This window comes from Lonchura striata, chromosome 5, assembly GCF_046129695.1.
Source record: "Lonchura striata isolate bLonStr1 chromosome 5, bLonStr1.mat, whole genome shotgun sequence".
NCBI classification, from domain to species: domain Eukaryota; kingdom Metazoa; phylum Chordata; class Aves; order Passeriformes; family Estrildidae; genus Lonchura; species Lonchura striata.
Window position 1 is genome coordinate 1,218,190 of NC_134607.1, and position 13,218 is coordinate 1,231,407.

At 40.6% G+C, this 13,218-nt stretch overlaps 1 protein-coding gene across 3 annotated transcripts in view; it reads right to left on the reverse strand.

Annotated features, from left to right (window-relative positions):
• ITPR2 (inositol 1,4,5-trisphosphate receptor type 2) overlaps nt 1-13,218 on the reverse strand; it is a 240,615-nt gene that overhangs the window by 62,045 nt on the left and 165,352 nt on the right. For all 3 annotated transcript variants that reach the window (XM_021538671.3, XM_021538669.3, XM_021538676.3), the window contains 7 exons: nt 12,244-12,431; nt 11,010-11,193; nt 10,167-10,423; nt 9,075-9,275; nt 7,011-7,121; nt 2,244-2,339; nt 953-1,072 (listed from right to left, as the gene is read on the reverse strand). In XM_021538671.3, the coding sequence (XP_021394346.1) occupies nt 953-1,072; nt 2,244-2,339; nt 7,011-7,121; nt 9,075-9,275; nt 10,167-10,423; nt 11,010-11,193; nt 12,244-12,431 (1,157 nt within the window). The remainder of the gene's footprint in view (nt 1-952; nt 1,073-2,243; nt 2,340-7,010; nt 7,122-9,074; nt 9,276-10,166; nt 10,424-11,009; nt 11,194-12,243; nt 12,432-13,218) is intronic.

Below are 13,218 nucleotides of genomic sequence, written 5' to 3' on the forward strand. Positions count from 1 at the left end.
CAGTTACAAAAAAAGTTTTCAATATTCTGAACATAGTTGAAAGAGAAACTATATTTGACACCAGCTACTCCAAAGAATAAACAGCCCATTAAATAACAACCTCCAGTGTACATTCCACCTTTACCAGAAGAGAAGTAAAAGTGATCAGAAAAAGTTTGAGGGCACTACAGCATAATTTGAAAGGTGAAAGCAGTGAAAAGGCCCAATTATTATTATTGGCAAAGTAATATATCTAAAATAATAGGAATCTTCTGAAATCAAGTTCACTTGGTATCACAACTGAAGGCACTATTTAAAATACACCAGTAATGGTAACACAATTTATGAATTTATGATCTGTTAATGTTAAAAGAAGACAAATTTAAGCAGTCACTGTTTTGCTCTACATTGCTATTTCACAGAAATAACAATTGTGTGAAATTTCTCCTCAGTGGGAGGACTTATATATTCAGGACCTTCCCTTGGGCAGGGAATGGCTCTCAAGGAAGCTCTTTAAGACTGAGGGATTCCTTGGTAAGTGGATAAGAGCATGCTAAACTCTGAATGCTTGATGGCTAAATGATAGAAAGGATTGATCATGTGCAGATAAACCTTTAGACAATATGTTGGGAAAGGCTGGGACTAAGTCTGGATCCAGCTGCATTTAAACTCTCCTCTGAAAAGGAGTTTAGAATGCAAGGGGATCCTTCCTTAAGATCATGACTCAACAGGAGGGTCGCCCTGACAGTGCTGGCTGAGCCTGTCCTGTATGCAATAAACATTCAAGTGTGCCTTGCCACTGAACCTTGTTAACCCACTGCCTCATCTGCTACCAAACTTTGGTTTTTATCAATAAACACATTGTTACTTCTCTCTTACTCCCGAAGGGCATGACTCCACCTGTGACAATGTGGAGTTTAACCATGTAATGCTTTTCTGGAAGCTGTCCCAAAACAAGTAAACAAAGACATACCTGATGTGCCAAAATATAGATATTATGGCCAACATCTTTTGGGGAGATGCCATCATCTCCATTCTCCTCCTCGTGGTCACATTCCAGACCTTGGTTGTAGGCATTCTTCATCACATCCACCTGCAACACAAACCCAGCCAGGGAGAGAGGAAATAAATGTGGTTCTTGGGAAAGAAATCACTCTGAACACAGCCACTTTGCTCAGCTCCAGCCTGCATGGGTGCCCTGCAGTTCTGCAAGAAGAGCGAGCAGCCTGAGAAACACTTTCTGAATAAAGACAAGCTGGAAGGATATATGAAGCTCCAAACCACTACATTTTTCATCAGCAACTATGAGAAAGTAACAGGAATGCTGAGCCTTTGTGAGCAGGTATTTTCACAAATGCTTCTAAAGACTGGTCTAGATATGGCAGCGGGTGTTGTGCAGCACTTAAGAGTGCAGCCATGATCTTCTTCTGGCCAGAGCAGGCAGCAGCACACTTTCACAGGAAAAAACACACCTAAACCAAAAAAGGAAAGGAAGATCTGGGCAGGGTGCTGGGGAAATTCCAAATATTCAAAAGCCTCTTAGAGGACCACCATAAGGTTCCCCACACAAGGCCTGATCCTGCAGTTGTACCCTAGGGATGGCCTCATCCTGTTGAATGACACCTTAGTGGTGACTCCCAGAAACCAGCAGGCACTGGGCTCTGCCTAAGGGCAGGGACGATGTCCCCAGATTCTTCCTCAGAATCCCTCAAGAATTCCCAGATTTCTCAGACTCTGTTGTTACACAGTCAAGTGGTATTGGAAATTACTTCCCCAGCTTTCCCACCCATTTAAAGTTCCTGGAGACCTCCATAAACATCAAGGTTGTTCCAAAACAAAGGAATAACTGCTTGGAACTCTTTTTTTTTCATGAGACATAAATAAATAACATACATGTCTATTAAATATATTTGATGTCTACACACACATTTCTGTTAGCACTGCTTCACAAACTGTACAAGCTCAATTTGCCAGCCCCTGACAAACTGCACTTGAAGACAGTCTACCAGAATACGATAATTTAGTTAGGAAACAATTAAAGAAAAGTGCTTGGAACGGATAAAAATAATGAAGTCGTAAAGACTAAAATCATGCATGCTTGATCCTTTTAAAGTACTTTTTGTGAATTAGTACTATCCTCATATATTGTGCCACCATACGCTGCCAACACTTCTCAGCTTAGATACAGATCATGTTAAAAATGTTTTAATGACAGATTTTTTTTTTCAGCCAAAAGATTTATGAATATTCACAAGTTTTCTCACCAGTTCTCTTGGTCTCATGTTGAAAAGGATTCTTTCTGCATTCTCACTGTCTTGCCTGCTTTCCATAATAGCCAGCAAAAGCTTGGAGGCATTGTTCTAGAGATACAAAACCAAATTAATGCAAATTTTAAATCTCTTTCATGGATTAATGACCCTTGCATTTGTTTTAATTGAGATTATGAGGACCACTTGCATCTTTTATTTTACTGACATATTTAATAGGTTTTTTTTTTAATGTCAGCATACCGAAACACTTACTGTGCACGCTACATTGGAAAGAAAATTTTAAACACTGAAAAATATTTGACTTAAATACAGAGTGTTGCTGCAGACTGTGTAAGAAATTAAATTTCATTTCCTTTCCTTATTTCCCACTTAGCAATTTTTGCCTTGGCTTTCTGTTAAAACAAGACTCAACAGAGGTAATTACAAAACATATTACACAAAAGGTTTTATCATTCAGGCAGGTTTCCATCCCCTTTGGTTTTTATGAATTCTAACTGGTTATTATTTGAAAGATTGCAAAATAAACTGTTTTCATGCACTCCTGAGGTTTTGTTTCACTACTAAATATTCCTGGGGGAATATATAAAGACAACCTTTGCTCTGTCAGCTGGCTGCTTTTCCCCAAGGATTACACAGCATGAGCTTGAGCTGCAGTAGCCCCGTGGTGCCTCAGAGACCTGCCTGTCTCCCAGTTAAATCAGCTGTGGTGAAGTGGAGAGGAAGAATGGTCCTGGAGGTTTGGCTGCCTTCTGGCACAGCACGGCTGCCTTGGCTGACCTGTCACAGCATCTCCATCATTCCCTGTTACAGCCTGAGCTGTTGAACACTTGGAAGCAGGAGATAGTCCCCAGGGAAGAGGTAGGGGCCAGGAAAATTGCCAACCCACCCTACAACTTCATTCTCAGCTGCTTATTGCCATTATCAACAATTCCAGCTGAAATTTCTCCAGGAAGGGTGTGTCTCAGACAATTGACAAGGGCAGCTTCAGAGGAAAAGGGTTCAGCTGGTTTTGGGACCAGGGCAAAAAGGAAGATGTTATTCCCTACATGTTCAAGCAATTTGTGTTTTAAGCAGCCTTTGTATCCTCAAGTTTTTATAACAGACCTAAAAATATGGAGCAGCAGAGGCCAATAGAACAATCACACATGTTGCAGTCTCCTAGTCAAACTTGTCCAACTCAGAAGCATTTTGTAAATTACAAATTGAGTACTATAGAGCAGAAACACACTAATTTCACAGCTAAAAGCCCACAGGGGTTATTCTTGGTGAGCATAGAATCATAAAACTGTGCAGGTAGGATCATAAAACTACACACTAAAGGCTGCCCTCTGGACTAAGATTCCAGCAGTCCAGCCTCTGCTCAAAGCAGCTTGCTCAGGGCTGTGTTCGGCTGAGGATTAAACACCTCTAACTGGAGGACTGAAGGATGAGACTGAAGGTGAATAGAAGAAGAGTAGATTACAATGAAGATTTGTACATAACTGGGAAATTCAAAACTTCTGGGAGAAGAGACTGGGAGCTGAGACAGAAGCCAGGACAGAGGAGCTTGGGCATGCCAACAGAGGAATGAGATAAGGACAAAGAAAAAGAGATGAGAAGAAAAGACCTAACTGGGACTGGCTCAAGGAGAACAGCACTCCATATGAATTTTGCCATGTCCCTTTCTTTTTGCTTCTAAATCAGATCAGGACCATCTATGGGAAAGCTCAAATTTACCTTGCAACCAACACTGCAGAAGTTTAATGTGCACAGTGAACAAGAACAGGGGGAGGGAGAGGACAGTATTTTGATGAGGATTCCTGACAAGATGCTGCTCTGAAAAGTAGGATGCTTCCTTTTCTGCTGCAGATTTCCCTCACAGTGGTGGCCAAATCAGTAGTGGTAGGATCACAAACTGAGGAGGAGGGAGGGGGCCATGACAGGCTCCCAGGAAAGGAAAGGAAGGAAACAGGAGGAAGGCAGCAGTCCACTCACTCATGGCTGAGGACTTTGAAGCTCTTTCCCAGTGCAGACTGCCTTGGGGATGGACTGCCTGCTGCAGCTTCCAGCAAGCTGGGAAAGGTAGAGGGTAGGTAGGACTTTGTGTCATGACTCAGCAGAAGTGCCTTGTCACAGCATAGAATTACAGCAGGCATCTGAGATGGTTATTTGGCTACTTATTCCTCACTTTCTGCATATTTGGAGAGCCTAGGATCTGATTTCTAATCCCAAACATCAGTGAGGAAAAGACATCCATCACTTGGAAAACACGGCACAAAGTTCATAACACATTAGTACTGTGAAAAATCAGTTTCCAAGTGCTAAAAAACAGCACAGCCCAAAGCACTTCTACTCTTCATTTCACCTTTACCTGGGCTCCCATTTCATCTCCTGATAAAAATTTTGGAAAAACAAATTAATGAGTGAAGCAACTAGATACGTCTATGAGGGGAGAAAAGAAGACACTTGTCTTAGATTCTCTGTACCCTTAGACTGACAATGTCTCTTCATCCTGTCACAGATATGGCAGATATTGAGCTCTTCCTGTGTGTCAGGGCTTAGATACTGGTCAGTAAAGAAGGCCAGGGGGTCACACTCCAAATAAAAGGAAGCAGAATAGAACACTGGCCATCTATGAACTCAGTGAACACTGTCTGGTCTGCTCACTAAATGATTTGGGAGTCCACTGGAAAATATAATCCATGAAGATGTAATTAAATGCCACATCAAAAACTAAGTGCAAAACAAGCAAAACTAAGATGGCATGGGAAAATATAACTCTGCCTTGCCTTTCCTTTGGTTGGAGGGTGTAAGTTCAACATACAATGTTCTCTGAAAAGTGTCTGAGCTTGTTTATAAGTGTAAATGTATGGGCCTGTATACTTTGAATTCTGTGGAAAATTTATGTATTTGCAACTTCAAAGTGGCCTATAACCACTGACAGCGTGTAAATGTTAAATATCACTTGGTAAACTCATTGCTTTATTATTTCAATGTGTTGCCACTCCAAATCAAAAACAGCAGCTTCTTAATTTGGATCCAATTTTTGAGATCACATCTTGCCCAGCAACTTGTCCAGATCCAGTACAAGAGTGATATGGATATAATGGAATGGGTCTAGCAAAATGCCTTAAAAATCATGAAGGGAATGGAGCATTTTTTATATAAGGAGCCACTGAAAGTTGTGATTGTTCAGCCTGGAGTACAGATGCCTTAGATGGATCTTATCAATGTGTATAAATACCTGGTGGGAGCAAATGCAGAAGAGGGTGCCAGACCCCTCTGAGCAGTGTCCAGTGAGAGAGCAAGAGACAAAATAAAACACCCATGAAATTCTATCTAAACAGCAGAAGAGACTTTTATGCTGTGAGAGGAATCAAGCAGTGGGATGGTTGTGGAGTCTCCAGCTGTGGAGATACTCAGCCAGACAAGGTCCTGAGAAACCTGTTCTAGCTGACCCTGCTTGAGCAGAGGGCTTGGACAAGATGACCTCAAGACATCACTACCAAAGCAAATGACTCTTGTGATTCTGCAAAATTTGAATCATTTCCACAGTCTGAACCTCTGCTATCGTTCACCACAATTTTTGCAAATTGAGTCAGTCTGAGCACAGCCAGCCTCCTGTGAACAGGGTCACACTGCTCCTTGCAGAGGTGTCTCTAAGCTCTGCGTTTGGTTATTACACAGAAAAGCTGCTCTACAAGCATTTGCTCGCCTCATCACAATAGCAAATCAAAATGGCACTGGAGTGAATGCAGATACATCTTTACAGAGACTGAAATTTGGACTTCAAAGAACTGTCTGCATGTTCAAAGTTAAATGGCTGCCTAAGTGTTTCGCTAGAGGGGGGCCTGAATTACATTACCATTCAAAAAAGTATTTACAGTTATTAAAATCATATGTAAGGCACTGTTGATTCAATGTTTCATTGTACATGATATATAGCTATATTAATTATTTTATTAGACATGTAAAACATTGCCAATATGATGCAATGCAGCTACCACAAAGTATTTGCTGGTTTGGGGAGGAAACAGACCATCTGCAATGGAAATACTTAATTTGGGAGGCAAGAAAAGGCAATAATCCTGGACAGATTCTATCCTGCTTGGCAGACAGTACAGCTGCAGAGCTCCCCTCTGCATGCATTGGCACACAGGCAGGAGAAACTTATCTACAAGCCTGTCCAACTCTCCCCAGAATACAGAACAAAATTACATTATAAGCCTTTCTGCTCTAGGCTTTGCCCTCAACTCCACACTTTGTGCTTCCCCTCAGAGAACACTGAGAAAGGAAATAAGGTACAATTTACTTGAACCTTGTTTTCAACTTTATTTAACATTGCAGGTCATCTGATGTATTATTATTCTTCACAGAATTTCCTTCTCAAATAATTTTTAAGAGTTTGGTATTTGGAGTGAAGGCCTGACTTGTTGCATGCCTGTACAGTGTGGCTATTTATCAGTCTTGAGAGATTTTACATCCACAATACAGACTTTTCATGCTACCTGTGTCATGCCTGATTGATAGGATTTAAAAAAAAAATAGAAAAAGCTGAGGACATAGTCCCAAACACAGCAGTGGGTCAAAAGGCCTGTGGCAGAGGGCCTGATAAGGATTCAGAAGCTGAGATGAACTCATTTGCAATAATTTTTTTTCAAAGGCTTCTGAGTATACTGCGCTATGGTAAGATTAAGTAAATGTCAGGCTGCCTAGAGCTCTCCCATAGGTATGTCTTCTGTTGCTGCCCAAATTCAAATAAACAAATTTAATATACTGTACCTTGAGCTGAAGCACCAAGTCCATGCAGTATTTGCCAAGAGGGTTTATGTCATTCAAGATGAGAGCAATTATAATATCAATCCCATTAGACTCATGGGTGGCTATGCATGTCTGCAAAACAAGAGAAGAGAAGGGAATGGGGCAGGGGCAGAAGGGAGGGAAGGAGTGGGAAAAAGAGGGAGATGATACAGCCAGAGGGAAGAAGAGAATATGCACATCAGCAAATTTCCAAAATAAGGACCCAGAACTTAAAACACCTTACAAAAGCAATGAACCCTTCAGCCAAAGCAGAACAGCCTGAAAACACACGACAAGAAATGTTGGGGGAGACTTGTGTGTACAGAACTAACCCAAACACTGCCAGGAGTGAAATGCCCAACTGGAAAAAAAGGTGGTGCAAGCTAAAATCTGCTCCCAGAGAATCCCACAGAGCTTGGCACCAAGTGGTACAACTTGCAGACAGCAGCCCTCAGGAGCACTGCCAGATTCAGCTGAGCACATGCCAGCCTCAGACATAAAAGACAAGCTTGACTGCAAGCACAACCAAATTTGCACGCTCAGATTCTTCATTTGCCCTCAGCAGCCAGCATTAATATTGCTGTTAACAGCCCCAAATGTTCAGGAAAATCAAAGTTGTCTCCATGCATCTGGACATAGCCTGCAAAGAAGGGTATTTCTGGATATGGAATTCAAAACTGTATTTGTGACCAGTGATACTTCCCAAATGCCTTAACAGCTGAAGGTCTGGACCTTCTAGGCCTCATGCATAGCAGTCAGTTATACAAGAACCTACGGCACTTTTTCCTCTGTCAGGTTTATGGGACAATTGCAGAAGTCTTCCAGGAAGACAGAGAGAGGTAGAAAAATGAAAATGAGAGTGTGAAGCATTTGCCCCTGAAATATATTGAAATAGACTTGCAGCTGGTGTAAACAAATGTAACTCAAATCCTGAGTGACTTGCCAGCAGATAGATCTAAGTAATAAAGTGTAATTCATCATCCCTTCCATATCAGTGTTCTTCCAATGCTTCTCACATAACTTTGTTGGAGACCATGTTAACTTGTAACATTTTTTTTTAAATCTTGTCTTGTAGCTATACTTTTTTATAGTTGTTTTTCCCATTCATAAGTGGTTTAAATATTACTGTTCAAAATTTAGTCCACTAAAGGATTTCTATTTGTTTTTAAAATATTAAGTAAAGGCAGCTAATTACCAGCAATGGCAGTAACAGCACTTTACATTTCATTGGTGCACATTAATGAAAAAGCATTAATACTGCATGTGTTTCTTCAATTATTTCTAGCACAGAGAACAGATTGCTTCTGTAATTTGCTCACCACAATTTTCCCACTGCTAATCCATAGTGAAAATTCTGCAGTTTCATCCACTATGACAATTTTACTGCAATTCTCTTCAGATCAAATATGGCAGCATGTAACCACATCCTTTACCTTCCTACACTTCTTCAGCATGGCACTAAAGAGACTTCTACCAAAAATCACAGCTGTGTGACTTCAAAAGGCTGCAGTGAGCAAGGCACAGGAGATCAGAAGCGTGATCTTAATCTATCCATTTCACTCCTGATACCATAATTAAAGATGCTGATAGGTGGTACAGTTAGGAGGGCAAGTTAAACTTTGTATGTGAAATAAGGAAAGTAAATGTTAGCGAAGTGTATAAACACCAACAAGAGCAAAATGTGTGAAAACGAAACACGTTGAAACACAAACAAGCCTGTGTTTGCAGTGCACTTCCAAAACTGGGACTCCAAATCCAGTCCCACAAAGTGAGGTTTAAGCCATGGACACAGGAACACAAAACATGAAACTCTCTCCAAAAGCTCTGCAAACCCTCAGAGGAAGAGAGGTACTACAGGAAGAGTCCGTTTTGAGTTCTGACTTAAAAGGGTCACTCAGGCCTCATGAAAACTTGAAGTGTGTTAAGTCTAGCCATAGCAGCTCTAAGTGAATTTATGTTATCAGGAATACCCAAAGGTTTGCGATAAGCACCCAGACACCAACATTCAGGTACAGCCTTCTGCATCCAGAAGTTCTTGAGCCCTACCTGGTTTTCGTGGCACGGGCCCTGGCAATATTCTGTCAAGCTTTCCAGTGTCTGGTTGACAAGAGCCACGTTCCTCTCATTGATGTACAGCCCCAGTAAGCCCAGCCCACCTGTGGTGCTCCCACAGATGCAGTCCAAAAACTGAAGGGTCTCACAAACGAGGTTGTAATTTGTTTTATTGTTTTGATGTCTTAAAAAATTCTGGTGGGTGGAAGAAAGGAACACAAAACAAAACAAAACAAAAAACAGGAAGAGAGTCAAGGCAAAAAAAGTCTTAGTCTTTTTTCATGAAAACATTGAAGGATATAATTTATAACCATATGATCACTGTGTCTCAGGTACTGAAGTACACTGCACTACTATAGAAAATATATTAGGCCTTAATGCAGCAATTGAGAACTATTATCTGATTAAATCATAGAGCAGGGAGGGCTTAGGAAGGTGAACTTGGCAAACATCTGCACTGGCCTTAAATGTCTTTTATATGTCCTGCAGACCTGCTCCCAGTCACCCATTACAGCCCTGCTCTTGGAAGCTGTTGCCCCACAGCTAAGCACACTATAGAGCTCAGCTCAAACCACCCCAACCACAGCTGGAATAGGGGGAACCACTCCTGGCCACAGTACTGATGTATATTTGCAGAAAATACATTTTGCAGAGGTTGCTATGGGGACAGTAATTTCTAGCAAAAGTACTGATAGCAGGGACACAGAGAGCATCCTAAAGCCTTCAACTGTGATACTTTGGGAAAGGGGCAGTACCCAGAAACTTCCTGTGCTCTTCAAGTCTGTGGTAAGTGATCCACCAACTGACCATAGGAACCTAACTAACAGGGCCATTTAGACCCTCCTCAGTTCCATGTGGCTGTGCTGAGATCCACAAGCAATTCTGAGGATATAAACATGCACTCCTCCAACACACAACCCAAATGGTTCTTGAAAAGGGCTTTTTAACCCTTGGACCAAAAGACACCAACATTTCAGACAGCCCTATTCTGTAACAGGGCCCAGGCACAGGTGTGTTTTTCTCCCCTTATGAAGGTGCAGCCCCTCTAATAACACCCCTATAAAAGCTCAGCTCAAAACACTTTACCTGGAGCTCTCGGTTGTGGTTCTCACACAGAAGCTGGAGAAATCTCAGTATTGGCTGCATGATTGCAATGGCAGGGCTCATGATTGCTTCTTCTGCAGATTTCTCTTCTGCATTTGCAGCATCTGCTCCTGAGCCCATCAGATCTGTTTCTGGGTCCATTTCTCTTCTGTAGACAGAGTAAGCCTTGGAGGTTGCAGAAGATGCTTCTGTTAACTGTCCTTTCATTCCCTCTTTCAGATGCAGGGTTGAATCCTTAACTGGAAAGAAGATAATTTTCCTTCATTTGTGAAAGTCTTTCTCCCCATTTCATTAAACAATAAGAAAACAATAATAATGAATGCAACTTTTTCTTTGTTGGTGCCTAACTTTTCAAAGACCTCAAGGCAACTCACAAAGAATATCAAAGCAACATTCATGCAGGGATAGCACGTTCCAAATAAACCACAAACTAGAGTGAAACAGAACATTAACACAAAAAGCCCTACTATTTCTCTCCCATATACAATAAATGATGGGAACAATGGGAAGACCACAGGGTGGGAAATCAGTTCCTGCGCTTGCTCTTGTGAAATATCCCCAATAGCAGCAGCCTCTGCTTCTGCTCCTCTAAAAATACGGCTCAATATCTTTTATTGATGCAAACTGGCAGAGCTTCACTGCTTTCATTAAGACTAATTCCTTGTGGCCAACCTGAGATGGACTGTAATTCGGAGAAAAACGAGCAAAATATGCAAATCGGCAATGATTAATATTAAAGCTTATTGATCAGCTCAGCCAGTGGTGCAGCACATGCAGTGTCAATATAATGCCCTGCTCCCCTCCTTCCCGGGGGTGCCTCCTTACCTCTCTTTTTGGGAACAGATATGGGGAGGTCACTGTCATCCTCCTTCTTTTTGCTCCCCAAATCAATAGTGTTCACTGTCACTGTGGATCGGATCTCCTGCTGAGCAGCTTTCATGCGATCATACAGCACTTTAAAGAACCTTTCTGACTTTTTCTGCTCCTTTAGTTGCTGGTAAGTCGAATACTGCAAGAAAAAAATCTTTAGATATGAATCTTCTAAGGAAGAAGAAGTACAAAAATACACTATTTTTTTTTTGTGTGTGAGACAAATGATGACTAATTACTTCACTTACACAGAACAAATGTTGGCCACTGCCTGACCAGTTCTTTCACAAAGTGATACACAAGGCTGGTAATAAAGGCTGATGATAATGTTTTAAAATTTGGGTAAAATGGTGAACCGTGCTATTTGCAGTCTTTTAAATGTCACAATATTGTACTGGTAGTTGAATTACTTTGTGACACTCTCTATTTCTCCAGTCGTGATATTCCATCTACAAATTACAGTGAAAAGTAACTTACCATGTAACAACAAGAGAAAGCATAGAATACCAAATATGTAATATTATAGCTTGGACTATATCCATATTTTTGTGCTACAGACAGAATTTATTATTAAATATTATTTTAGGTTATTAATTCCAGTCCCTCAATATAACTGTCAAGCAGGCTGAGGACCATTTTCAATAGTTTGCAAACAATCCCAATTCTCCCAGACTTTCTTCAATATATCAATTCTCTCTCTTCCCTCAATCATCTGATTTGGCTAAATCTGGGTGAGAGAGATATAATTCACAAAAAAACCCATAAAAACCATAGTTTATGCAGTTATTTTCTGTTGACTGGGATACGGGTCTTCTCAAATGACCAAGTTTTTTTTCTCTTTGGAGATTTTGATAAATGTCTCTGAAGGTTTCCAGAAAATAATGTGTTATTATAAACTAAGAAGTATTATAATTTTTAATTTTACAAAGATAAAATGGGGATAATGCTCACATGGCAATGACCAGATTAAAAGCAGCACAGTGCTACACAGAGAGGGAGAGCTGAAAAACATTTTCATCTCTTGAAGAGCTACTGCACAGTAATAGGGCATATTTACATTTGTATAACAGTGGTTCATATTCTAGTGACAAACTTCTCAGAGAACTCACAGCAAAAAGGTTCTCTTTATTTGTCTCCAGACCACATGCATCTGAGAACCAATATGTGAATAAGCAGATTAAACAAGTACCTGTGTTTGGGTATTTCCACCCTCAAGCAGTGCAATACCGAGCAGAATGCCCTCAGAGAAAATCCTGTCATTTCTGGTGTTCACTATCACATCTATGACCAGTTCTGAGGCACCTTCTTTGTCCAGGAGGCACTGGATATCAAACATGGTCACCCCAGACTTATCTGCATCTTGTCCTGAAAATCCACCTGCAAATTAGACAAAGACACAAACACCACTCGCGTTTGCTTCACACGGATGTATGAAAATGAACCTATTCATAGTGATAAAGCACAAAATGGCAACGTAATAAATTTAATTTTGAAATTCTGTCAGGCAAAATTCCCTTTGATAAAAACAAGATTTTTGTATGAAACAGCAATGTTAGGCTCCAAGAATAAGAAATAAAACAAATCCCCAAGCCATTGTTCTGTCAGGATATTCAGACAATAAATAAGATTGAAAGGACACTGATTTGTTCACTGAACCCTTTTTTAATTCCACTGCTGCATACACTAAAATGTGAGTAGGGTCAGTGCTCTGAGACCCTTTTTAAATCTGTTCTTCAATCTCAGGCCTAATCTACACCAAAATTGTGTCCTGGTAAATCCACCCCGGTTATGAGTCTGACCTTCCAGCCAAAATCTTTTGCCAACTCCTAGATCATCATCATCACGACACTTCTTTTAAGAACACACAGACTTGAGTTAATCCAAATTAAAGGTGTGGGTTGACTAAATTTTGCTAAATTTTATTAGCTCATTAAATCAACCACTTTTTATTATCACAGATGATTATCTTTCCTGCTATACTTACTTCTCTAAAGATGTAACTGTGCCTACTTCATTAGCAAAAATACAGTACTGATTTAATCAGCCAGTACTACTTTGATTAAACTGATTAAAATGCTTCAGACTTTGTGATGAAACCATACACACACACTTTTTAGAGAGAACTAAAAAATAGTAAAACTTCAGTCTCTTATTTGTTAGAGAG